General features: G+C 43.5%; 2 protein-coding genes across 9 annotated transcripts in view; one reads left to right on the plus strand and one right to left on the minus strand.

Moving 5' to 3' along the window:
- The window catches only part of APBA2 (amyloid beta precursor protein binding family A member 2), a 55,558-nt gene extending 44,653 nt beyond the window's left edge, over positions 1 to 10,905 (plus strand). For 6 of the 7 annotated variants that reach the window (XM_039340131.1, XM_039340135.1, XM_039340134.1 and 3 more), the window contains 6 exons: positions 1,525 to 1,710; positions 3,586 to 3,765; positions 4,922 to 5,134; positions 5,525 to 5,644; positions 8,163 to 8,303; positions 9,381 to 10,905. In XM_039340131.1, the coding sequence (XP_039196065.1) occupies positions 1,525 to 1,710; positions 3,586 to 3,765; positions 4,922 to 5,134; positions 5,525 to 5,644; positions 8,163 to 8,303; positions 9,381 to 9,452 (912 nt within the window). In that variant the 3' untranslated portion in view covers positions 9,453 to 10,905. Of the gene's footprint in view, positions 1 to 1,524; positions 1,711 to 3,585; positions 3,766 to 4,921; positions 5,135 to 5,524; positions 5,645 to 5,853; positions 6,041 to 8,162; positions 8,304 to 9,380 lie in introns of those variants that run through there. The other variant, XM_039340136.1, reaches the window with a different exon arrangement.
- Positions 10,906 to 11,854: 949 nt separating this feature from the next.
- Positions 11,855 to 26,483, minus strand: part of FAM189A1 (family with sequence similarity 189 member A1) — a 69,293-nt gene continuing 54,664 nt past the window's right edge. Inside the window, exons 5-11 of one of the 2 annotated variants that reach the window (XM_039340137.1) lie at positions 19,390 to 19,497; positions 17,196 to 17,356; positions 15,903 to 16,038; positions 15,598 to 15,682; positions 14,688 to 15,131; positions 13,005 to 13,333; positions 11,855 to 12,567 (exon numbers count right to left, since the gene is read on the minus strand). In XM_039340137.1, the coding sequence (XP_039196071.1) occupies positions 12,382 to 12,567; positions 13,005 to 13,333; positions 14,688 to 15,131; positions 15,598 to 15,682; positions 15,903 to 16,038; positions 17,196 to 17,356; positions 19,390 to 19,497 (1,449 nt within the window). In that variant the 3' untranslated portion in view covers positions 11,855 to 12,381. Of the gene's footprint in view, positions 12,568 to 13,004; positions 13,334 to 14,687; positions 15,132 to 15,597; positions 15,683 to 15,902; positions 16,039 to 17,195; positions 17,357 to 19,389; positions 19,498 to 26,483 lie in introns of those variants that run through there. The other variant, XM_039340138.1, reaches the window with a different exon arrangement.

Here is a 26,483-nt window from a genome sequence, read left to right on the forward strand (position 1 = left end):
CTTTTTCTTCTGCCATCCTGTTGGTTGGAGAGGAAAAGTGGAGGAGAGATAAGCTAGAGGAGACCATCTCTCTGCCCAGCCTCAGCTGTGACTTTGTCAAAAGGCATATTGGCTTTAGGACAGCTGCCCACATGAAGTTTGGGTCTTCATCTGAGGAATTCTCCATCTAGTGTGGTCTCTCTTCCCTTAAGAATTCTGAGAGTTGAAATTAGATGTAGAAAGGCTGGAAAAATGTGCTGATCTGAGGTTTTGAGCAAGAGAAGATACCTTGCATTTTATTTTAGAAAGGATCTTGAACACGCATTCCAAACCACTACAATGTCCTGTAACCATGAGAGTGGATCCCTCAGCCACTAGATTTTCGGTTTTCTTCCATATATTTTACATCTCTTCCTCAATCACAATCCCACAAGCCAAAACAGAGATTTTGCAACACAAATGTATACAGGTAGTCCTTGTTTAGCAACCACAATTGGGACTACCACTCAGTAGTTAAGCAAAAGAGTCGTAAAGTGAAACTGAATGGTGCTTATGATCCAAATTCAGCTTCCTTTCACTTTACAGACCCATAAAGGTTGTAAATGCAAGAATTAGCTTCAAAATTACTTTTCATCCCCATCATGACTGCAGTCGCTGTTTGAGGCAGTTGCTAAACAAGGATTGCCTTTGCTATCCTCCCAGGCCTGGAAAAGTGACTCTCTGTTCAAGCATCTCACTCTACTTTCTGGCTTGTAGGTTTTTCCAGCCAGGCAGCTGTTCTGGTCATTATGAAAAGGTCTGATTGTGACCACCATGCAGCCTTGGATTTTTTCCTGGCATTTAATAAAACGGCAAGCCATAATGGAGCAAGCTAGCTGATGTAGCAAATGAATTTCATAGCTGCATTTCACTGCTGCATGTAAATAATGAAAGCCAGTGTAAGTGCAGAAACAGCAATGGCCCACTTTGTGTCTGATCCGCCGTAGCTAAAAGCAAGACTGGAGGTGCCAAGAGGGCTCTGAACAAATTAATTTGCTTCCTGCCATGGCGAATCAGGAGTTGCCTCTGCAGGCCTCTGTTGACTTTGATGCTTAGAGCAGTCTCCCGGGAAGAGTGGAAGAACAAAAGTCGAACAACGCGAGAATATCAATGCCGTCTGTCATTGATCCTGGCCAGTTTCAGTCTATCCTCACTAAGAGTTGCAGTCTGGATGCCCTCCTTTTTCATCCAGGTGTGGTGACTGGCAATTCTCCTAGGATGCCATCTGAAATGCAAGGCAAGGAGTTGAGTTGTTCACCCAAACAGTGAAGTTGCATTCAAAGACAAGTATTTAATTAAGAACAATTTACCGGTCCAATCCCTTGGTTGCCTTGACTTATGACCATCATGAGTTAAGATGGAAATTCCAAGATCCTTTACCGTCATAAGTCAAGGACTATTTGTACTGTATTTTTCCTCTCTTAATTTGCATTAACTGGGGATAAATGCAGCCTTTCTCAAGTGACAAGGGACCTGCTCTTTGTTTTTTTCGTTCTCTTCTTCTAGGAAACCATGATGGACCACGCACTGCGCACCATCTCCTACATTGCTGATATCGGCAACATTGTGGTCCTGATGGCCCGCCGTCGGATGCCTCGGTCAGCATCCCAGGATTGCATCGAGACGACCCCCGGGGTGCAAGAAGGAAAGAAACAGTACAAGATGATCTGCCATGTCTTCGAATCCGAGGATGTGAGTGAACGGCATAGGACCTCTTTAGTGTTGACTTGACCCTTGGTGATTCTTGCACAAATCCTCTCTGTTCTTTTAAATTCAGGCTCCCAGGGATGGTTAAGATATAAGATATAAGAGGATAGGATAGGATAGAATGAAATATAAGATAAGATATAGGATAAGATCAGAAGAGATAAGATAGAGGATAAGAAGATAACGCTCATTGACATTTTTCTGTATACCAAACAGGATATATAAAAATGATATTCTGATGCCTGCTCTTGAAAGTAAAACTGCCACCCACCCAACAATGTCATCACCCAAGGATAACAAGAATAATAATATAATAAGGGCAGCAACTGTTATTAAACTGAGCAGTCCTTTTACAGCTCCATGCACATCACTATGTGTGGCAGGTCCTCAGTCACCATATTTTATGGTGGCGAGGAAGAGTGGCAGAAGAACTAAAGTATTAAAAAGTAAAATCATACGATTGTAGAATAGGAATCCGAATTTTAAAACTTATGATTTGGTTCCAAAATAGTAACCAGAATGAAAAGTAATATTAAATGGCTTCAGTGAGCATTTAATTCCAGTTCTTCTTACAGGTGCTTTTTTAATTAGAAGTCCGTTATGTTCCATGACTGACACTTGTACTGTCTCTGTTGTAGTGACACCTAGTGGCCAAGACTTGCCTATTTTTCCTATCTGAATTGACTGTACGGGAATTCCATACAAGATACAACCTTACAAAAATTAGGACCTCCCTTTCTTTGAAAGAAGTCCATGTCTCAGGCTTTGGCCGAGGCAGAGTTGAACCCAGATGTGGAAAACCAGGAATTATCCTTCTCTCCTACTCAAAACATTCCAGTGGTTCACCTAGAACAATGTTTTTCCACCTTGGCAGCTTTAAGAAATGTGGACTTCAATTTCCAGAATTCCCCAGCCAGCTTGAAAAACGGGGACCTAGAGCTTGGGGTTTTAAAAATCTGAATAAAGGGAAAGGAAGCGAGCATCAGAAAGAACTCCACTGGATCAAATCAAAAGTTCTCTAGATGTTTAGGTCTCCAATTCCCCATAAATTTCAGCCCTCCTCCAGGTTTATTGGCCTCCTACTTTTTGATATTCTGGACTCCAATTCCCATAATTCTAACCAGGATAGAAGCCTTCGTAGGGGATACCTCTTGACAGCATGGGAACTGAAATCCACCACACTTCAGAGAATAGCAGAGTAGAGTAGGAATCTGGAGTAAGAGATCATATAACATTGTGGAATTGTATATTGTCTTTTATTGTCTAATCAATTAGGTTATTGCAAGAGCCATTAGAGCTCATTGCCTCTGATAATCTGATACTCCACAAATGAGCCTAATGGTCTTAGAAAAGCATCTGATCTTACAGTTGATGCCACATGTGAAGACAGACCATTTCCAAATCCAATTATGCATTATGAGAGAAAGTGGTTCCTCTTTTATTAGTCCTGTTGTCTCCTGGACTCCTGGGCTACTGGAGAATATTTGTTGAAGGAGAGCTTCAAAATCTTAAAAACAGAGAAGTTCATTTTCTCCCAAGTTGCTTTGGTGGCGAAGGACCAAAAACTAAGGCGATCTCTACTTAAGGGAGGTGACTGAAGCTGAACAATTTGAGTTTATTCGTCTTGTCTCACCTCCCTACCCTGAATAATTGTGATGACCTCTCTGTTCTCAGTCCTGCAAAGTTTTGCTTAGTTCAGTGGTTTTTCGTACTAGTTTTCATCCAAGCAGTTTCCACTTCTGCAGTGGAATAAAAACATTGTTTCCAGAATAGGATGGGTCAGTCCCTTCAGATGGCCAACAAGGATGCTGTTGCTCCCCAAAGATGCTGACCTCTTTCCTTCTTCTCCTTCTCATGAAGGCTCAGCTGATAGCTCAGTCGATTGGACAAGCGTTCAGCGTGGCCTATCAGGAATTTCTTCGGGCCAACGGCATCAACCCCGAAGATCTCAGTCAGAAAGAGTACAGTGACATCATCAACACCCAGGAAATGTATAATGATGATTTGATTCACTTCTCCAACTCGGATAACTGTAAAGAGGTGATTCCTTTTTTTCTGAACTGGGTTATTTTGGGATGGTGGGGGGAAATTTTTATCATTTGAAGCTCCTTGCCTTATGCATGAGGTGACTGCTGAGAACTCAGCTAGAGTTTCAAGAGGTCATTTGCAAATCTCGTTTTAAAGCCTTCAGGATAGAAGAGTGAAATTAAGTTCACTGAGATGTTGACCAGGACTGTCACATCTGAGTGGCATAAATCTAGAGTATCCTGTAGAAAGAAGCCATATTTTTTCTGTATCTCTTTGTTTGATCGTTGTGCACCACCCAGAGTCATTTCTTGTGAGGTGGGTAGCCATATAAATGTTATAGATGATGGATGAATGGGTAGTCAGTGTTTTGCTGTTGTTTTTGGAAAACAAAGGGATGATGGATCACATTTACCTGTTTTAAGAAGGCTTTGGAAGACCCAAGGTATTTAATACTTGAAAAGTCATTTTAGAGGAGAAAACTCTACTCTTGAAATTAGCTGCATAGATGTAACCACGAGGCAAGTCATTTCTGTATCCCTGACAGCTCGGGCTGTGTGTAAGCAATGTGCTTGGACACTGAAAAGCAGCCAAAGGAATGGGAAGTGAAGCCAAAATATACAAGCCAAGTGGAAATTGGATTTTAAATCAATACTGGGGGAAGGGTAAATAAATTGTAATCTACCCAGATGCAGGACGAGGGAGAGAGCACGCATGTGCGCTGGTGCATGTTGGACCGTTGTTTGGATTATTGGAGAAAGTCAATAATAAATGAGGTTTTCCTTGAAGGAGTCACAATTCAAAACGAGGAGGAGAATGAATTGCGGGTGAAATGTTTGCCAAGCAAGGGCAGGAAGGAAGTCACCACTCTTAATGCAACATTTTTCTGGAAAGAGCCCAGCCCAAGGAAGTCACATTAAGTTCTCCCAATCACCATGTCCCCTCCTCAAGACAGGCCTTGAGAAAAGAACGAGTCAACCTTGATTGAGCCTGGACTTCTTCTGCATGCAGGGAAGGTGCCTGGCAACACCCTGTAACAGGCACCTGGAGATTATGCACCGCAGGCATAAGGGAGATGGCCCTTTTGGAGAACAGGCTTGGAGAAGAAGTCCTCTCCTATTTCTCCAGGGGCTCCACACGCATTCATCCTCTCTGCTCTTTTCTCTTCCAGCTGCAGATCGCCAAACACAAGGGGGAGATCCTTGGTGTGGTGGTGGTAGAGTCTGGCTGGGGTTCCATTTTGCCCACCGTCATCCTGGCTAACATGATGAACGGAGGGCCGGCAGCCCGTTCAGGAAAGCTCAGCATCGGAGACCAGATTATGTCCATTAATGGGACCAGTTTAGTTGGCCTTCCTTTAGCAACCTGCCAAGGAATCATTAAGGTACCCCACCTGTCCTTATTTGTGTCAGCTGGTCGTCTGGGAGGAGGGAATGACTCTACTTGACTTCCAGCATTAACTCCGTCTATTGCCATATTTACATATTGGCTAGGTTCTGACACCCGTCTCAATCCATTTACCAAATTTGCAATCTATGTTGAGTGCCCAGGTGAGGTCTCACAACATGTTGAGAATTCCCTAACCATCATCTAAAGTAGCCCAGATACTAGGCTGATTGTGACATTCTGCAAAAGATGCAAATTATATCGGTTGCCTTGATTGATGTGGTGAGGTCATAATTTTCCCAACCTTCTTCTGGCCCGTTCTAGACACCCATCTTGCCTAACTTGCTTTGTTTGATGAGAAATTGCTAACTTTGAGTGCATTTTGCAGGGTCTTAAGAATCAGACGCAAGTGAAGTTGAACATTGTCAGTTGCCCTCCGGTCACCACTGTTCTAATCAAGCGCCCGGATCTGAAATACCAGCTGGGTTTCAGTGTACAGAACGGAATTGTAAGTCTCTTCATTCTTTCAATCCTGGGTATGAAAATGGGGCTGGGAAAGCAACATTTCCTCAACAGAAGAGGACAACCAGGCATATCCTGGAAAAGAAGCCATGTTAGTCTGCCACAGAAACTAGGTGTCCTTACAAACATTCTCCTGACTTGCAATGAGCACCCAGATGATATACAGACCTGATGCCTTCTCCACTTTCTTTTCAGTGCGTAGAGTTGGGTTCAGGTGATGTTTTGGACCTAGATCCTAAACAGGTCAGAAATCAGAAATCAACATTTGACTTTCAACCCTGATCTGATCAGGAACAACAGATGGAGATTCCAAATTTGGTCATCATATTTGTAACATTCACACACGTGAAAGGAAAATAATAAAGCATGTGGGAGCATCAAAGAAGGTCCATGGCAAACTATCCTGACTCCAAAACGATTCCATACTCAAGGGATATCATCCTGCGATTGCCACAATTGTGTATTTATGTCCTGGTGTCTTGAAATTGTGCACATGATGGCTTAGGCATAAGGTCATCACACATATTTCTCTCCCACCCACCCCCTTCCTGATATAGGTACCTCTGGGAGGGTCCTTAGGCTCTTGATCACCTCAGGGGTATCTGCTTGGCTCCTGAAAAGGAACCGTGAAAGGACACTTTCTAGTGAAAGCTACAATTTGAAGAAACTGAAGGAAATTGGGAAGCCTTACTGTATATTGGGGGGGGGGGAGGCATGGAGGCTCATATTTGGTTTTTCAGGACAAGGTGGTGGGGTTCCCGACTCCTCATCCTTTAAAAGGAGATGCTTCCAGTCCAGATGTTTGTGTCGGAAGCCTTATGCAGCTTTGCCCACCCGTATAAAATCACCAGATGGCTTCAGAATTGTTTTATCATCTGCTAGGCCTCTTTTTAATTGTCGCTTAGTACCATCTAGTGGCTATAACATATATTCATGATGAAGGAAAATAGGCATTGTCTCCTGGTGCAGAAATCTAGCCCACAATTTACTCTTTCCAGCTGTTGCTTCTACAGCAACCTCCAAACCGACGTCTTGCAATAAGATGCAACTTCCACAGGTCTCCCGGCATGGAGAAGTCCCCCGGAAGGGATGATGAAGACCAAACTGTTTGGTTTTTCAATAGGAAATTTGGCTTGTAAATAAGCAAAACCGTTTTTATTTCTTGCAGCATTACTATAAACAGTTTTTAAAATAGGCGTTTTATTGGAATTTTAAAAAGAAGATAAAAACTAATACCAACTAATATAAAGTAAGGAAAAAGGAAAAAGAAAAATGCAAAAAAAAAATGCAAATCCTAATATAATGTAAAAGTCAAGCCTTTTGACCATGTATTTTCCATGGGTCCATCTGTATATGATAATCCAAATTCTTAGCCCTCTTGATCAATCTCTTCTTCAACCTCTTCTTGAACCTAAAATCTCCTCCTCAAAGGTCAACAAAAGTGGACAGCAGACAGTGGGAAACACCCACTTTCTCCAGGAATCGGCTTCAAACTTTCAAGCCTGTTTGCTGCACCCTATTGACGTCCTAACAGGCTTTTTTAAAGAATGTGCTTCCCAGAGTCCGGATGTATCCAATAAAAGGAATTAAAGCCCATTTGTATGCGCATTGTGTGTGCATAGGGACCTATTCCCATAGCAACCATTTCTACTCTGTTCTACAGCTGGCACTTGCAGGAAGTGTGGTGTTTCCTTTGGGGAATGCACACACTTAAAAGCATGGAAGAGCATGGGCCTTTAGGAGAATTCCCTGACTATCGTTCTCCTTTATTGCACGAACCCGATGAAGACTGATTGGGATATCAGTTCAATTAGGATAGAGGCACTGGAGGGCTGGGACCTGGGAGATCAATCAGGAGCTTTAGACCAGTGGTTCTCAACCTGTGGGTCGGGACCCCATTTGGGGTCGAACGACCATTTCATGGGGGTCGCCAAACCATGCTGTCAGCCATTTTTTTCCCTTTTCCCTAGCTGTCCTACTCCCTCTTATTGGTGGCCACACCCACTTGGGGGTCGTCACAACATGGGGAACTGTATTATGGGGTCACGGCATTAGAAAGGTGGAGAACCACTGCTTTAGACAGTGCTAAGGAGGCATCGTCAGAGTTTGTGGAGCTTGACTGTTGGCTTGCAGATGTCTCATGACCCAACTAGAGAACATTATCAGTGCACCATTTCATGGCTACAGGAACCATCCTTGTAAATATTTAAATCTAAGATCAATTATTGCTATTTCAACACCTTCTTTTCCCATTGATGTTGGGTTTGACGTCATCTTAGCTTCTTAATGTTGAGTAGCTTTTGCCCTCTCTTTGCCCACCTTTGGAAAGAAGGAGGTGAAGAATAGCAGATGGTCAAAGACTGAATCCACCAACCAAGAGAAATGCATAATTTCTGTAATGTGATAGCTAAGAAGAAGAAGAAGACCTTCCTGTTGTTTCTAACCCTTCTGGCCAAACTGCCCCTTTCCCATTTAACTGAACATGTCTCCTTTTCTGCGTCCAGATCTGCAGCTTGATGCGAGGTGGGATTGCCGAGAGAGGCGGGGTCCGGGTGGGGCATCGCATTATCGAGATCAACGGTCAAAGTGTCGTTGCTACAGCTCATGAGAAGATTGTGCAAGCCTTGTCCAACTCCGTGGGAGAGGTGAGTCTTCCCAGCATGCCTTTTTTTAGCAGCAATAACAGGATGTTAAAGAGTTTTTGATTTCTTTTTATCAAAAGAAAGAACCATTAGTACATTCCAGACTAGGCAAAGGGGCCGGAGATGTCATGCCAAACTTGACAAGTTGCCCCATAGTTAGGATGGCAGAGCGGATGAAGGAGGATAGCAGTATATCTCAGAGATTCTCCGTCATACAGGTCCTGGTTGTCCCAAAGGTGCTTTTTCAGGAGACAACTGGACCTCCTTGTTTTTCTTTGAAGACATTTCGCTTCTCATCCAAGAAGCTTCTTCAGCTCTGACTGGATAGTGTCAGAGCTTCACTCCTTCCATTCCCCACTATCCTGTCAGAGCTGAAGAAGCTTCTTGGATAAGAAGTGAAACGTCTTCTAAGAAAAACAAAGAAGTCCAGTTTCCTCCTGAAAAAGCACCTTTGGGAAGATAGCAATAGAACTTAGACTTATATACGACTTCATAGCGCTTTACAGCACTCTCTGAGTGATTTACAAATGTCAACATATTGCCCCCAACAATCCTTACCAACCTCGGAAGGATGGAAAGCAGAGTCAACCTGGAGTCTCATCGGGATCGAAGTCCAGGCTGTGGGCAGAGTTAGCCTGCAATACTGCATTCTAACCACTAGGCCACCACAGCTCCAAGATGCCATTAAGAAGTGGCTGAGAGTGCTCTTTGTCCTCTACTTAGGGGTGATATCTCCGCACCTTGGAAATTGTCTTTCCATCTTTGTCCATGTCTGTCCATCAAGTTCAGCATTGGCTCTCTCAGGGGGAAATAAGCTGTTGCCCTGACATTTTTGTGGCCTGCACAGCCCTGCGTAGCCTGCCTTGAGCTCATGAGAACATAGAACTTCACAAGGTATACTGTGCTTGGCCATGGCTTTAGGAAAACATCTTTTCCATCTGTGCTCTGGTTATCGATGGGCTTTGACCTTCATGGTTAGCTTGGCCATGTCCAAGGTCCACACCAACCATGAAGAATGGCTGTAGGCATCCAGTCTGAAGCCTCCAGTCCCAGAATCATCACTAATTCTCTTCCAAACAGATTCACATGAAGACAATGCCTGCTGCCATGTTCAGGCTGCTCACTGGTCAAGAAACTCCACTCTACATCTAAAAGAGAAGCTTGACTGCTCCTCAACAGGGAAGCTTGACTGCTCCTCAAGCAAACCACATTCTGCTGCCTAAGCTTAAACTTCCAGAGAAATGTTGTATTTTGTAGGAAACGGGCATGGTTTGAACTCAAAACTGGCTATTCTGGACACTCAATGGATCCAGTTCCTTTGCCTTCTTCTGTTGGTTTGTTTCTTAGTTTATCTCTCTCTCTCCTTTGAAAACCTTGCCAAAAGATGATGATGTTCTTTTTATGGCAAATAACCACTGACACCATCTTTCCAGCCATGTGATTGGCAAACTCCCTCGTCATGACTCAGGATGAAGTCCACCGTGAAGCTGATCAAGCGCCAGGGCTGTTTCAACCTTCTGGTCACAAAGAGAACTTGCATTGTCCTTGTTCTGGGTGGGCTGTACTTCTAATACTTTACTCTAAGGTGATTCCGCATGTCCGTAGCCCTCTGTCTGTCTCTGCCACCACCTTCAGCCACGAGGCACATGTGAACGAGTCTATGGAAAGAGGTTCTTTCCGAGTGGGATGGCTTCCGCTGGATGTTCCAACACGGGCGGGTTGTTGCAATGACTGAGGACGGGTGCCGTTATAAAAGGGGGTGCTGGAGGGAGGTTTGGGGGTGGGAGAGTGTCCATTGCTATCAAATGAAAAACAAAACCTGCTGTTGTCATTGGTATCCTTATTGTCACGTGTAATGTGACTTTTGATGAGACGTGGTTTGTATGTGAAGTAGAAAGGTTTCAGAGTGAATGTGAGTGATATGGAAAAAGAAACAAACTCTTTTTTGGGAGTTCTCAATATCCCTGCCAGAAAAAAAGTGAAAGAATCTTTGCAATACGAATGTGGGATATTTATTTCAATGAGATACATTTCTGTTTTGGAGAGACCAATCCTTTTTAACGCTGAAAATACTGTTCCTAGAGTTTTGCAAGTTGGGAAAAACCAGGGAAATGGGTCCTCTTTTCTCGTCCCACCACTTTCCATATCACCCTTTTGTTGGAACTTCACTCTCGAAAAGCCATGCTTAAATACAACTTTTTTATATCAGAATGTTTAATATTGTTCTGTTTGTCTTTGATTCTCCTGAGCCAACATGTCTGAATGTAAACAGTGACGACGAATGCAAAGTCTTTGCCATCAGCAGTATTAGAGATTTGTGGCAATGATAAACCAAGGAATAGTAAGTATCATGTGTTCATTACGAGATAAATGTCAACTGATGTAACTCTTTTTGTCTCGATTTCTTTTCCTCTCTCCTGTGGTCCACGGCCTCAAAGAAAAATGACACTGTGACAAAAACAAAAAACAAAAAAAGAAGCCTTAGCCTACAGTAAAACCATAGGATTACTGTACTTCAAGGAGTAACACCGTAGAGCTCTGTTGCATGCAAGGGACCCTAGGAGAGAATTAATCTATACTCACTAATAAATTTGGAGTAATAAAACAATGCAGCTTCGTTTGGTTGTTTTACAGGCCACCGAGCCAAGGCTGGTGGTATGTAGCCTCTGTCTCCTTCGAAGGAACATGTGGGAAGATGGGCACCCACAACGTCTTTGAAAAGGACAAGGTCTTGCTGTAGAGAAAATGCATTGTTTGGCTTTTCTTCTACCCATCAGAAATTGGTCTTGCAGACTTCTGAGGAGCACCAGTTGGTGAGCAACCCAACTTCCTTGGTGCTCCACTGGAGGTCACTGTAGCTTCATGCTCAAAAGGCACTTTCCAAATATGCTGGTTTGATAGAGGTTTGATGGACTATTCTTCTCTCCAAACCTTTGAAGTTCCTGCCATAGATGGGGGGAGAAGGAAGAGGAAAACCAGGTGGGTTAGACCTCACCTTCTACAATTTCTAGCCAGCCAGATATTATGGGGTGATATAAGTTGTGTTTTCACTGTCCAGAAAACCACCAGGCCAAAAGGAGATGTTTACATGGGTTTCCTTAAGACAGAGTGAAGTAAGAATGGAACTCTGAAGAAAGAGCCCTAAGTGAGCAGAATAAGAGTTCTCAAAACAACAAAGGAATTGGTTAGATGCCTGCTGCACATTTCTTTCAGAAGCTAACAGTGATATGCATAACACTCTTTTCTTCCAATCTTCTGAAGAAATGAGAATGCAGCCAGTTCAAAGTTCTCTGTGAACTTCAGTCATTGATGGGGAGTTTGAACTTGAATTTTCTAAGGTCCACCAAATGTGGGCTATGAAAAAAATGGAAATTAATAAACCCCAAAACAAAATACAATGCTAATGACCCCATTGGAATCAGGAATTGGAAACCACATTCTCGATGTTGTTCTCGTTCTTCCCAGTTCAAGTAACCCAACAATGACAGCAGAGAGAGAAAGAGGAAGAGGTTGATCTATTGCCAGCACAAAATCAGTTCTGGAAGTCTGTCATCTCCAGAAATACCCTTTTAATTATGAAAACGCTGTTCAGATTTGGTGCAAACACTTTCGAGGTACAGTGATTAAAATGCAACTCCTAAATTGTACAGAAGCATCACTGCAGCTTAGCAAGAAAGTTTATTTCCTTCCCTTGCCACACTCCACTCTACCCCAGCCCACCCCACTCTCCCTTACTCCCCAGACATACCCCTTAGAACTTAGAAAACCAAATTCCTTAGTAGGAGAAAAAGATATGCTTCAGTGGGTTTTTTGTTTGTTTCATTGTTAAATAAGAAGCAATTATTTTTCCATAAAAGAGTCATGGTTGAATATGCAGTCATGAAGAGTTGAGCGCTCAGACCTGGGAATAAAAATCTAGCGTGGACCTCTACAAGAGGAAGACTCTTTCAGAGACACTGTTTGAGTTTCCGTTTGCTTCTTCAAAGACAGCCATAGAGGGGATGAATCTCCATCCATTACCCGGCTCCTCACAATCTCTTTTGCAGAGTTTGTATTCCTCAGTGGAGCAAAAGGCCCATTGTCAAAGGATGGTCTCTCGGCACACTTCAATTAAACTGTGGGGTCTTCCTCTTTCAAAGGCATGAGTGATAGGAGCCCTGCGTAAGAAGGCAACGGGAGAGCTTAGGGCTCCACAGCTTTGGAGATGGAGGTCTTCCTGAAGCCGCTTTCTTGAGGTATCCACATTCTGCTGGGAGCCCATGATGACCTGTGGAAGAGAGAGCCAGGTATAAAAGACACGGTGGTGCAGGGCCCATCAAGGGCTTGGGCTGATTGTTGTCACCAGGGGAGTGGAAGTTTATTGGGGTTTCAATTGGGGTTTTATTTCAGAAAAGAAAGAAAGAAAGAAAGAAAGAAAGAAAGAAAGAAAGAAAGAAAGAAAGAAAGAAAGAAAGAAGCAAGAAAAGAAAGAAAGAAAGAAAGAAGGAAGGAAGGAAGAAGCAGTAGAAAGGGGAAGGAAGGAAGAAGCAGTAGAAAGGGGAAGGAAGGAAGGAAGGAAGGAAGGAAGGAAGGAAGGAAGGAAGGAAGGAAGGAAGGAAGGAAGGAAGGAAGGAAGGAAGGAAGGACCTGGCTATTTAGGGCATATTGATTCATCTCTTCTTCACCCATCTTGGTCCCACTGAGTCACTCAGAGAGGCCACTCACCTGATCAATGATGTTGGCACTAAAAATGGCTTCTTCCATGTACCGTTCATCAGACTTGATGACAGACCGGATCCTGTTGACCACGTGGCGCACTTCTGGGGTCAAGTTGCAGTTCGAATGTTCCAAAAATTTGGCCACCAGAATCTTAGTGTCCTTGTAGGCCTGTAGGTCCACCAAGGAGTGGGGCCGCTCTTTGCAGATGCTCAGTATGACTTTTGGCTTCTGGGAAAGTTCGGCTTTTGGGGGGTCCCTTGGTTTTCCGGTTGGCACAAGACGGTTCCTGGAGTCCTGGCAAGTAGAGGCAGCCACATGAGGACTAGACACAGGAACTAAAAGGGGGGGACGGAGGGGGAGAAAAGGAGCTTTAAAATGGTAGCTCAGCTGGACATACACCAAGTGAAGTCACAGTGTGGTCACCACTGGGAGTGGAGAAGTGATACCTGGTTAGTTTAAGGATCTTTATGGTGACCAAATCACCCTAGAGATGTTGCCCAACTTGTAAGCCTTAACCTCATGGCTCCTAAAATGAGAGTGTCACCAACCGAAGAGGCTATGACTTCTCTTCTGAGAAAACTTTTCCCAAGTGCACCATTAGGGCCTAAGGCAGTGGTTCTCAACCTGTGGGTCGGGACCCCATTTGGGGTCGAACGACCATTTCACGGGGGTCGCCAAACAAGGCTGTCTGCCATTTTTTTCCCCTTTTCTTTGGCCACGCCCCTGGCACCCGGTGATGTATAAGTGGTTGGGGGTCACCACAACATGGGGAACTGTATTATGGGGTCACAGCATTAGAAAGGTTGAGAACCACTGGCCTAAGGTATATGAGAAGAATTGGCAGAACCTGGGCGTGGTGTCAAAAGAGGGATCAGCCTAGAATCCCTACACAGCAAAGTTCAACCTCCCTTGAATTCCATTGACCCTTATCTAACCCCTAGCAGGTGCTCACCTGAGTTGAGAAGATTCCTGTCCATGGGCATGAGTAGCATAAATCCATTTAATTGAATCTTCACTTGTGGACTTGATCTTTGGCACCTGACAATTGTCCATGAAAGAACTCTGTATATTTCATCTGTGCTTCATCCTGTTAGTAATCCACACTGGATGCGCTTGTCTCTTATTCAGTACAAGAAGTCCTTACTGCATGGGTAATTCGGAAGCAAAATTCTCCTCCATGTATAATCTAACAATTCTCTCTGTCTCCTGACCTCTTATTCTATAACTGATACGGGCGATCTTGGCCTTCTATGTTCCACAATGCTACTGCCTAGCTCTAACCCTAACCCTTCTCATACCAACATCCAATAGTGAGGAGGTGGCCTGAATTACTGGTGAACATTTGTAGCCGTTCTGTGATGCTCCCAGAATGAGCTTAATCCAATGATTCCCTTTGCTGTCACAGAGTTATTGAATAAAAGGGTTGGGGAAGAGGAATCACAAACACTGACCCGAGTAGCTTGAATTATAATAAGAATAAACATGTTAAGGAAACGAAAAGTCTCTACTCCCAAATGTGCCAACCTGGGCTTTAAGATCTGAAAAGTCCTACAAGCTCTACAATCGTCATGCTCTATAAATATGTGAGACAGGGCCTTCTTGGGGTTGATGTTGGAATGAACAATGGTTAGACAACAAATGGAAATCATGATCAGGAAGGAGCTGCGCGTATTCCTAAACACTCCTTACCTTCTGTAGTAGCTGAACAGGATAAAGGGTCACTAGTGGATCGGACAATGTTGCAAATGGCGTTCTTCCTTGCCCGCTGTTGGGCCGTCCTCTTGAGGCATTTGTGGGGCAAACTGTTTACAGGCACTGAGCAGTGGGTGCAAGGAGTCTGTGGGGCAGCTGGCTGGCTGAAGACCCCGCAGCACATCTTCACTGGCTTAGATGGGGTGGCTTTGTCTTCTCTGGCCAAGCCAAAAGAGTCTCTCTCAGAAATACCAACGCTCTCTGAGGAACAGTCTGACAGCCGGCTGTAAGAGCACGTCCTGCTACGTGGCCGGTCCACAGTGGTCTGGCTGTGGCCACTGACCTCATCGTCTGGAGAGTCCGGCAAGCAAGTCTGGGTTAACTTGCGATTGTTCAGGCTGGAGCAACTTCTGTTTCTTGCCTCTCTTCCTACAAGACCACCTGGGAAGAAATCGGAGGACAGGAAAGGTTCTTGGACATCCAGAGAACAAAAGTCTGGAGGAGTAGTCACCAGGGATGACTGGGGAGAGGAACAACTAGGGTGGCCATCTGGGAGGTACCATCTAACAAGGCTGGAAAAAAAGTGGAAAGTCTTGATGGAATTCCAAATAGGCCATCTCAAGATGCTAACATTGAGTGAAATGAGCACCAACAGAGCAAGAACCCTTCCATATTCTTGGTTCCACCACTGAGTAACCATAGATTTTATTCATCAACTAGTGGCTCTCCTCTACACTAGTGATCTGAATACTAATGATGTGCTTAACTCCATGCTCTCTAGTGCCACCTGCTCTTCTGCAGAATTGGGCTTTGGGGAAGAGGGACTCAGTGTACATACAACAACCCATTTCCAAGCGGGTGAGAAGCCCTACTCAGAGAGGGCCACAAAAGTTTTCTCAACACTCGCCTGGAGACCGATGGCTGTGGAAACCTGTTGCTGCATTTCGCTCCCCCAAGTTGGACTCCGTGATTTGCTGTTCCATACTGGTGACCTGTGAAAAATGAGGAGAAAAATAAAAGCTCAGCTAGGTTGTCATGGATGAAGAGTTCAGAGCAGCTGTTTATTGAAGATGAGGACACAGTTTGGAAAGGTGAAGGGTGAAAATCAAATCCATCTCCATTCAGAGGAAGGACTAGAGATCCCATGATTTTACTAAGACCTTTCCAAAGTTGCTCCATGCGCTTGATCCGCTCCCAGCAATGCCCGCTAACCTGGTTAGTTGGAGCTTGTCCGACAACCGCCTCGTAAGGGGGAGGCAGCTCGGCTGGGTATAGAATCCCAGGGCTGTTGATGGTCACCTCGTATAATGTGCTGAAGGGCGAGTGTGCAAAATCCAGGTGGAAAGCCCTAAAACACAAATGGGGGGGTGGGGTTCAAAAAAGTGAAGACAACAGCCCTGTCCATGAAGCTCTACCCTATTTTATCTGTTCCAAGTGCAACACGTCCAAAAATGGTGTGAACTTCTGATCATAGGAAAATGGCCACCATCTTGACTTTCCTCATCCTGGTCCCCCGACAGAGCCTGTTAATAGAGCCACTACAATGCAATGCTTCAGTGTTTTAAATGCTCAAGCAGTTGGATCAATGAAAACAACTTCTCCAATTCATCAGGTGTCCTAATTAACCAGGCTTAACTTGACTAATTATCTTGCTAATTTCAGTGGGTTTAGGCAGGTCTGTGCCAGAATTCCACAGGTAAAGTTTTTGTCCAACAGAAAGACATTTTTCTTCACAAGTGATGCTTGATGCATCATGCATAGAATGAAGAAATGACACCCTTGCTTTCGATTTATTATTTTTACTGCTGTGCATAGATGAATATTTAAACTGTGCTCCAGGAATCCATTAAATATTTTACCCCCTAAGACTGATAGACAGATAGAGACTGGACAGCTATTTGTCCAAAATGGTATAGGCTTTCCTACCTGAGCAGGGGGCTGGACTAGATGACCTCCAAAATCCCTTCCAACTTTTTTATTATTATTATTATTATTATTATTATTAGTATTAGATAGATAGCTTTAGATAGATAGATAGATAGATAGATAGATAGATAGATAGATAGATAGATAGATAGATAGATGGATAGACAGACAGATAGATAGATAGATAACTGATAATTAGAACAACAGCTCTCCCAATTAATAAAGACCAAATAAATGAAAATATCAATATTTGAACTATTAGACACCTGTCGTATTTAACTCATGGAATTACACCCACTAGGTTCACTAATGTTAAGCCTTAACCTGGGTTTGCTTTTGGCTTAGAGGGTTATATAAATGCCTCTTGAGAAATACTTCATCATTTCCAAAGCAAAGAATGAAGCCAAAAGCTAAGCAAACTTCTTCATATTATGTATAAATGAAACCAGGATCTAGAAATAGAACTGATAAGCCAGCTCCCGGCCCCTGCCAGACAACGGGGAGATTTTTAGCGGAGATTCAGTTCATCTCCCCAGGAGTGTTGCGTAGTGTAGCATGTCCAGAGGAAAGGCGGGTCACCTTCGTGTCTCCGTGGCTGGTGTGCAGGTATATTCCGGTGGGTAATAAGGTGGCGGGGGGATTGGAGGAATAAACTCGTCAAAGTCCAACGTCTGGTGCAGGACAGTCCCATGAGGGCTCATGCAATCCGGATTGGCAGAATGAGACCTCTGCGGCAAGAACTGGGTGGCATAAACAACAAAGATGGAGCATTATTATAATAGCCAGCAAATCTAAGTATTTTTCAAGCAAAGGTTGAAAGAGCAGGTGCCCCGAGCAATGGTTGTGGATCATATATTGGCTGAATAACGATGCTGAAGGGGTGTTTTGTACGCACGTATTTTCCTCCCAGACCTGAATGCTTTATGCAAGCAATTTTTCTGTGCATTTTTTTTTGATGCATGCCCTTTTTCTTAATGTAATTGGAATGAAAACAATGCTCTATGTGCTGAGAAGACTAATTCAAGATTTACTTTTAAAACCTCAAGCATTTTAGGGCTCAATCAGTGGAAGGAACAACATCTAAAATGTTGATCTCTCTGCAGAATAAAGCTTTAGTTGAGGCTCTTTCCTGGTGGGATAATTATGCAATGCTTTGAGAAAATGCAGGGTCTTCTTGGTGGTGGCACCTAGGCTTCGAAGTTTCAATTGCCTTCTGTTTGGTGGTTCATCAGCTAAGATATTTGGGCTCAGAGAATTCAAATGACATTTTAGAAAATTAACTGACTGGTTGTTTATGGGCTGACCAGCTGTTTTGCTTTCTTCTTTTGCAATATCACAGTTATACTACATTTGCCCTCTTCTTAAATGCAACATAGAGCACCCTTGTGGATAAAGTGTATAGTCCATAAATTTTACAATAAATGGCATAGTCTTGAAGAGAACACCGCAAACTGGCCACGTGCCACCTTAAAAGTGCCCTCTTGTTTCATTTTCACCAAGCATGACTGTTAATGTCGTTTCCATGCAGAGAATTGGAATATTCAGCTGTGGTCAAAATAAAATAAGAAGTAATATTTCTTTCCTGGAGGTCTGAAAAATAAATTTAAACTAATCTTCCCTTGATGCTAGGGTGAATTTGCGGCAAGATTAGTCAAGACCTCAGCTCCGTTCGGGTCTCCAATTTAGAAGATTGTTTAAACAGCAATTCCAGCAAAATCAGAAGTATTGCCCTATAGAATTTCATTCAGTCTCCTCAAAAAAAAAAAAAAAAGGAGAGAGAATTGGGTTCAGTTATGGAACCTGCTGTCACAAACACAGAAACTGATCTGATGGCTGTAACCACATAAGAGCTTACAAAATAGAATTGCTGGAGATAACAACATGGCTTCTATTTTCCACGTGAAGGAAGGACTGGAGAGGAATAACATGAAGTACAATGAAAAAAAAGGACCAGCATTGGAACTCTACCATCCTGTATTTGAAATTCTATCCTAAAAATTTGAGGAACAAAGCTGAGACACTAAAAGTTCACTAAATATATTAATTTTCTCCCCAAAGTTTGCTTTATATAATATTTTGGGGTGATTGGTTGACTCAAAAGATCATTGTGGTTGAGGATAAGGTGACATGGGCATCTGGAAATCATCACGTTCTTATCATTCCTTTGATAGGTTCATATCAAAATTTCTCTGGAAAATCAAAGCAGCGTAGGTAGTTTAACCTTCTCTAATTTCTTCATAACAACCTTGTGGGCCGATTTGGGCTGAGACAGAGACAGAAAGAAAGAATCTGTGGCTGGTCCACGGTTGATGGTGGGCTTGAACTTGGCTCTTCACAAGCCCACCTGACTACTCTTCATAGTCCCAAAGGTGCTTTTTCAAGATGCAACTGGGCTTTCTTGTTTTTCTTCTCATCAAGAAGCTTCTTCAGCTCTGACTGGATAGTGGGGAGTGGAAAGATTTATATTCCTTACAGACAGCTGGTCATTTACCTTCTTTTAGAGAGTTGTTGAGGCCACCTGGAGGTTTACCTGTGTCCTCAGGGTCACCTGAGGGGTGCAGATGGGTGTGGAGCCTGAAAAAGCACCTTTAGGACAACCACAACGTGGATGACTGAGATTCTCCATAGACACTCTTCATAGTGGTTGGGAAAGAAATGAAACTATGACTTTCCTCAATTCCAAGGTAAAACCTCCCTCCAACCCCATCTTTGACAAACCTCATTTGTACCCTCCCCTTGTTGCTTGGCCAGAGGACATGTGTCTCTCACTCACCATTTGCAGAACATCGGACGAGACCATCTGCATGCAGCACATCGCCGTTGCCAACGCACACACAATGGTGGAGATGATATTGAGAGCGCAAACACTAAACAGCAGGTCCTGCGCAGAGAGACGCACACAGACAAAGAGAGAGACAGGGAGGAAGGGAGAGTGTCACACAGAGGGACGTTGGGTGTTCTTCCTTATCTCAACAAGGCAGAGAACGAGTGCTAAAAACACTGTTGGCAGAGTGGATAATAATTGCCAGAAATGGTTATCAGTTTCACACAGCCTCTCTAATCAAACCTGCAAGCAACCCTTTCTGGGTAGAGACACCAACTCAGAATCTACCTAGGAAGTGAAGTCACCTGAAACACCTTAACATTAAATGGCTCCCTTTCTACTTAGAGTTGGAGCCATTATTTCAACAGCTTCTGGGGAACCGTTTGGGACCTAGGTGACGGTAAAATTCTGCAAGACAAGATTGAAACATTTCTAACTCCTGTCAGGGCAGACCAAGTCTCCCAATCAGGATGTTTTCACACTCTAAATGGACCCAGTATGGATTGTTGTGTCAGTGCAAGTCGGGCCATTATCAGCAGGAGGGGCACCTTCTGTTCCAAGACAAAATTCAACCCTCTGAAATGCTCTAAAATGTGTAATTCTTTAAAAAGGATTGATGTGGCTTCCTTTCACCTTGTCCAGGTAGCTAACAAGTCGAAAGGATTTTTCAGAATGAAGGACTAACACATGCTCTGAGTGAACTCTGGATCCAGTCTCCAGAACTCTGGATCCAATCACTCAAGGGAAATATTTTATTGTTATTTATCTATTAAATTTTTTATGCTGCTCATCTCCGTTACAAGGGGACTCTGGGCAGGTTATATTTAAACATTTTGGGGACTTATCTCAACTGTCTTGTTTTAAAGGAAAGAAAGAAAAGAAGCAGTTCCAAGAAGCATGTTTTCTTTCTCTTCTTTGGCATTCACTCAGCACAACAGCACCAAATTTTGGCTTTGCCAATGGAGAGTTTTAATGTTGTTGTTTTTTCTGAATCCAGAAGCAAAGATGAGATGATCTTTTGCAGCCAGGCTGAAGGTAGTCAAAGGAGAGAACGTGGATGGAAAGCAACGGATGAAAACTCATCAAGGAGAGAAGCAACCTAGAACTAAGGAGACAGTTAGAACAATTAACCAGTGGAATAACCTGCCTCCAGAAGCAGTGAATGCTCCAACACTGGAAATTTCTAAGAGACTGGACAGCCATTTGTCTGGAATGGTATAGGGTTTCCTGCCTGAGCAGGGGGTTGGACTAGATGACCTCCAAGGTACCTTCCAACTTTATTATTATTATTATCATCATCATCATCGTCGTCATCATTATTATTATTATTATTACACTGTGAAGGTGACAATCGTGTGAATAAATGGCACATATAACAGACTTTCCAGAGCCTCAATGTTTTTTTTTTTTTTTTATAAAGCTTACAGAAATTCAGAAATCACACTCTAGGCCAGCCACAAAGCATCTGAGTCAAGGGAGAATTTAGCTGAAGACAGGCTCATCTCTAAGCATTAATCATCATCATCATCATCATCAAACCAGGATCACTTGTCTCACCTCAAGGCCTAATCATACAAACTGTAGTAGACAACATGAAAAATGTATAAACTAACTCCCTCTTGTAACAGTCTAATTCATTGAATAGCAGGGGACGACGCATCCCTCATGAATCCCACCGGTGTCCCTGAATCGGCTCCTTTAGTTTAGCAAAGGCGCCATGCGTGAAGCAGAAAAAGAATCAGCTGGTTCTGAGCGAGCAGAATTGTATTTTTGGGTCCTTATCATCCTGTAGGCAGTAAATTGAACAGAGTCAAAGAGCAGGGTTGATAGTGGGAGGATGAGGAATCAATTCTGGTTATCTCTGAGTTTTACTATATCAGCAGGCTTATCGCAGGGATTCTGACCTTCAAGGCAAAGTAGAATTTATACGCCTGTCACTCGCACTGCATTTTTGCAGGGCTGAAATTTGCCCAGGACTAACTCTGAAGGGTCCAGCATATTCTAGATCAAGGATGGGGAACCTTGGCTCCTTTATGACTTGTGGACTTCAACTCCCAGAATTCCTGAGCCAGCATGGCTGGCTCAGGAATTCTGGGAGTTGAAGTCCACAAGTCATAAAAGAGCCAAGGTTCCCCACCCCTGTTCGTCATGGTTGTCTTGCAGATGTTTCATGCAAACTAGGTAACATCATCAGTTATTAGATGTTACCTAGTTGAATAATGAAACGTCTGCAAGAAAACAACGAAGCTCAGAGAGCACTAAGGACCCCACAATTCCAGCAGTATTCATGGCAACTCCAGAGAAACCTGGGAACTGTAATTGTAATCTCTCTCTCTGTGTGTGTGTGAATGAGTGTGTTATTCTGTGTTTGCCACTTAGCATTCCAATTTTTACTGGTGTGTCTGGATTTAGTTCTTTTCTTCTTGCTATTATTCCAGAGGGACCCCTGATTTTTAGGGCTGGCTCTTTAGAGCATGGCTGGCTCAGGAATTCTGGGAGTTGAAGTCCACAAGTCATAAAAGGGCCAAGGTTCCCCACCCCTGATCTCAAGACAAACTACATGAACCTCTCCGAGGCCATCCTTGACTTATGTCCACAATGGAGTCCAAAATTTCTATTGCTAAGCCAGACAGTTGTTAAGTGAATTTTGGCCCATATTTTTTGTTCTACCACAGTTCTTAAGTGATTCACTGCAGTTGTCAAATTAGTATCGTGGTTGTTACATGAACCCAGCTTCCCCATTGTCTTTGCTGGTCAGAAGGTCACCAAAAAAGTGATCGCGTGACCCCAGAACATTGCAATGGTCATAAATACGAATCGGTTGCCAAGCATCTGAATGTAAATTTGGTGACCACAGGGAGGCTGCAAAAAAATGGTCACAAGTCACTTTTTTCAGTCCCTTTGTAACTTCGGTCACTAAATGACCTGTTGAAAGCAGAGGAGGTCTTGAATACGCAGACCATTAGCTGTTTTACTCAACTGCCTGATTATTATGCCTCTCTTATGAAAGAAGGTCTGGCCAGGTCAATTCCACCTCCCTTCCCCCCCCCCCATCTACTGAAGGCAGCTGGAATACAACTACCCATATTAATTTGGGGGTCACAAATCTCTGGAAGCATCATTACAAAAGAGGCTCTGCTAAATATTCTTCAGGATGCAGAGGAAAACATTTGATCTATCACACGCCTGGCCTGAGAACAGAATTAACCCCATTATATCGAATAGCTTCTGTGCTGAATTAACCGCCACTCTCGGAAGGGGAAATGGCATATGGGAAGGAAGAGAAATGTCCAGAAAATTAAAGCCACACGTGATAGGGTCTCCTCCTCTTTCTCGAGCCTACAAATATTGAATTCACCCTCATATTTTTTCCAGGATGGAGGACACTCTTCTTTCCTCTTGAAGCCTTGATCTTACAAGGAATCTTCTATCTGAACCCAGACAGAAGACCATAATGTTTAAGAAAGTAAAACTGCACAATAGGATATTTCTGGAAGCTCCAAGGCCAGGTGAAACATTGGTAGGCAAAAACGTATTAAGGCTTCTCGCATGCAGAAAAGAAACTCTCTTTTTTTCTGCCATATCAACTGAGACGCCGAATCAGCCTGGTGGGGAAGAAAGGAGGAGGTAATGAAGAGAGAAAGAGAAAAACAGAAAAAGAAAGAAGGAGAGAGTGAGAAAGGAAGGGAGGGAGGGAGGGAGGGAGGGAGGGAGGGAGGAAGGAAGGAAGGAAGGAAGGAAGGAAGGAAGGAAGGAAGGAAGGAAGGAAGGAAGGAAGGAAGGAAGGAAGGAAGGACCTGGCTATTGAGGAAAGGAGATGAATCCTCTTTTATTACCAGATTAGTGATGTGAATCACCCACTTAGATGCCAACAAACAATAATTAGAGAAATCCAGGAAGGCCATAACTGTCAAGAGCTCCAGGTTGGAAGAAAGTTAAGGCAGGACAAGAAGCAACGGATGGAAACAACGGATGGAAATTAATCAAGAAGAGAAGCAATCTAGAAATAAGGAGAAATTTCCTGACAGTGAGAACAATTAATCAGTGGAACAGCTTGCCTTCAGAAATTGTGGCTGCTCCATCCCTGGAGGCTTTTAAGAAGAGATTGGACAACTATTTGCCTGCAGTGGTATAGGGTTTCCTGCTTGAATAGGGGGTTGGACTAGAAGACCTCCAAGACCCCTTGTGACTCTGATATTGCTGTAGGGGGAGAAGAGCAGGAAAAAGTAATTATCTTTAGAGGGCTTTGCAGACATCTGGTTGCCCAAGGTAGGAACAAAAAGCTGGATGGTGCTGGATCAGCTTGTCTCCTTTCTGGCAAATAACTTGCCCGGGATCTGCATGCAACAACTTACGGTGCTTAACAGCAGCTCTGACCCTTAACACCATCTTAGCTGAAGTTCTTCTTTTCTATGCCAGTCATGTCCGAGATGATGGATTTGTTCTAAAGCACAGCGAGATTTCCTTCTTGCTTATTGCCTTCTCTGGCGTGACCCTGGCCCCCAACCCCTGCAGATGGCTAGTGTGAAGGATCACTCCCCTCGGCCCAGGGGCTCCTTCAGGAGCAGAAGGAGTGCTCTCGCTTTGGCCTCCTCCTTAAGGGCAGTGTGGAAGAAACTCATAAATCAGAAGAGCTGGCTAAAAAGGGGGAAAAATCAAACCACTTGGCCAATGCTTGGGGAAATAAAAGCTCATGGATGAAAATTAAGCTGGTACAATCAGAGCTGGTGGCTCTTTGAATTACTTGGAGGGGTTGCAACTTTTCCCCACCATCCAGTTAGAGCTGAAGAAGCTTCTTGGACGAGAAACGAAACGTTTTCAAAGAAAAACAAGGAAGTCCAGTTGCCTTGTGAAAAAAGCACCTTTGGGATGTTGTCCACATATTACACATAACTTTTGGATAGAACTACATTTGCTGCTAATCAGCATCCCTGAATGGCCCAGAGATGTTAACCATCACAATACATTGAGTAAAACAAGAAGCCAGTTTACTTATTCTGGATCCAGCCTCAGAACCCCCAGATATGTATTGGTGCAGACCCAAGCTATCCAGCGGTGAAGAAAATTGCTCAGTAAATGCTTCGGCACACTTTCTGCACCTACTCAAGAGCCAAAGTACTGTTGATGGAATCTCCTCTTTTTAAACTCCTGTTGCCATACAAGCAGGAAACAGAGCATGATTTTGACTAGCTTTTAGACACTTAATCAGAACCCAACAATCATTTGTGCTTTTCTCTCTTTTATAAGCAATTTTCTGAGGCTTCATTCCAGAACTTAATGAGTCTTCTTAGGAGTATCCAGGGAAAGTAAAGGTTCAGCACCATGGACAGTTCCTCACAATGGTTCAAGATTCGGGTGAATCAACTGCGAAATCTGAAGGTGATGAGAAATTAAGAGCCCTTCTTTGACCCAGGAAGCTAAGAAGATATTAGCCCAGTTGCCACTTGGAGGGGAGATTTCCAGGGCTGTAAGCTAGACTGGAAGTAATCTCCAGGAAGAAGGTAATTACAAGCTACTTCTAGACTGCTGCCAAGAAAATGACAGAATCCTACTCCAGAAGTCATGTTCAACTCAACAAAGACCTTCCTTTGCTAACTCAGTCAATACTATCTATCTTGGATTGCTTCTAGTCATACATCTAAGGCTTCTGCAAGGACACATCAGCTCACATAGGCGTCCGCAATAGACCAAATCATAAAATGCTTCAAGTCTTAGTCTACCTCCTTTGGGCTCAGTGGCTAAGTGCAATTTTCCTCCAATGGGATTTCCCCATGTATTTTACCAGGGAACATATATAGGGCAGCCTCCTAACCATACCCAAGCCCTCCGAATTTGTTGGCGATGTCCATTTTGCTCTCTGGGTTCATGGTGACCTAACCTTAACCCTATATGAGATCAGACTTGACTAGCACATGGATAGAAGACACCAGGGAATTCCAGGGCTGAAGGCAAAACTTGGGAGTCAAGAAAGACTTCAGAAGAAGCCAGTATCAAGCCAGTTCTTGTTTGTTGCCTTGGAATTATGACATTGCAGCCCTTTTCAAGTTTTTTGGCACCTGGTCCTCGAGAAGGTTACCAGCCTTATGTTCTAGGATTAGGTTACATTAAAATATAGGAAATGCCACCGGGTGGGCTTAAAGGAAGACTTGCCAAAGAAGGTTCTGGAAGCAGCAATGACAAGCAAAGAAAGAATTTGTCAAAATGTAATAAAGAAAAGCTGTTGCTTTTCTTCCATCTGTTCTCCTGTTCATCCCACTGTTGATTTTACTGCGCTTAAGGAAACGCAGCTTGGCAGTTTCCCCACATTACGGCATCCTACTCCACTCAAACCGCTGCCCACCGCAATCCAGAGCTGTGTGGAGAGTTGGAGCCCCACAAAAGGAACACTAAAATTAGCTCATGGCTTGAAGAGGTTGGACGTTTGCAAGCTATAATTTGAAGGAAAAAACAACAACCCAAAGATGTATTTTGCAGCCTGGAAATTTTAAATAGACCAGAGTCTCCGTTTTTGCATGGCTGTGTTCCGTCAAGCGCTGCCTACAGTTAATCCAAATCCAATCATCCCATAACAACTCCTCTGCAGAGAAATGACAACTTAATATTGTGCGTGTGACTGTGGCACGGCTGTTAAATTGGGCCCTTTTTATACGCGTGCACACTCAGCGTGTCGGCCACTTTGTAAAGAGCCGTGACTCAGATTCTTCATTCTTACTTCTTCTCAAAGCCAATTCTTTTAAGATGCCAGGGAAAGAGTAGCCTCCATCATCTTGGAAAATTACAGTAATTTGCAGACTTCCTTACCTTTATGACAATTTTTTTTCTCAATGATTTTCGGGGTGGAGAGTGGGGGATTCATGCCACTTTACATATTCAGAAAAGATCAAAGATAAATTTAGAAAAATGGAAGCTTTGCTTTCTGGAGCAAATGATTGGCATAATTGCTTATCGTTGAGAGATTAAAATAACCCACTCTCTAAACCAGTGGTTCTCAACCTTTTTAATGCCGTGACCCCAACCAGTCGTAAGTCAAGGACTACCCAACT

This window comes from Crotalus tigris, unplaced genomic scaffold (assembly GCF_016545835.1).
Source record: "Crotalus tigris isolate CLP2741 ecotype Arizona unplaced genomic scaffold, ASM1654583v1 scf7180000017741.1442986301:2390832, whole genome shotgun sequence".
NCBI classification, from domain to species: Eukaryota; Metazoa; Chordata; class Lepidosauria; order Squamata; family Viperidae; genus Crotalus; species Crotalus tigris.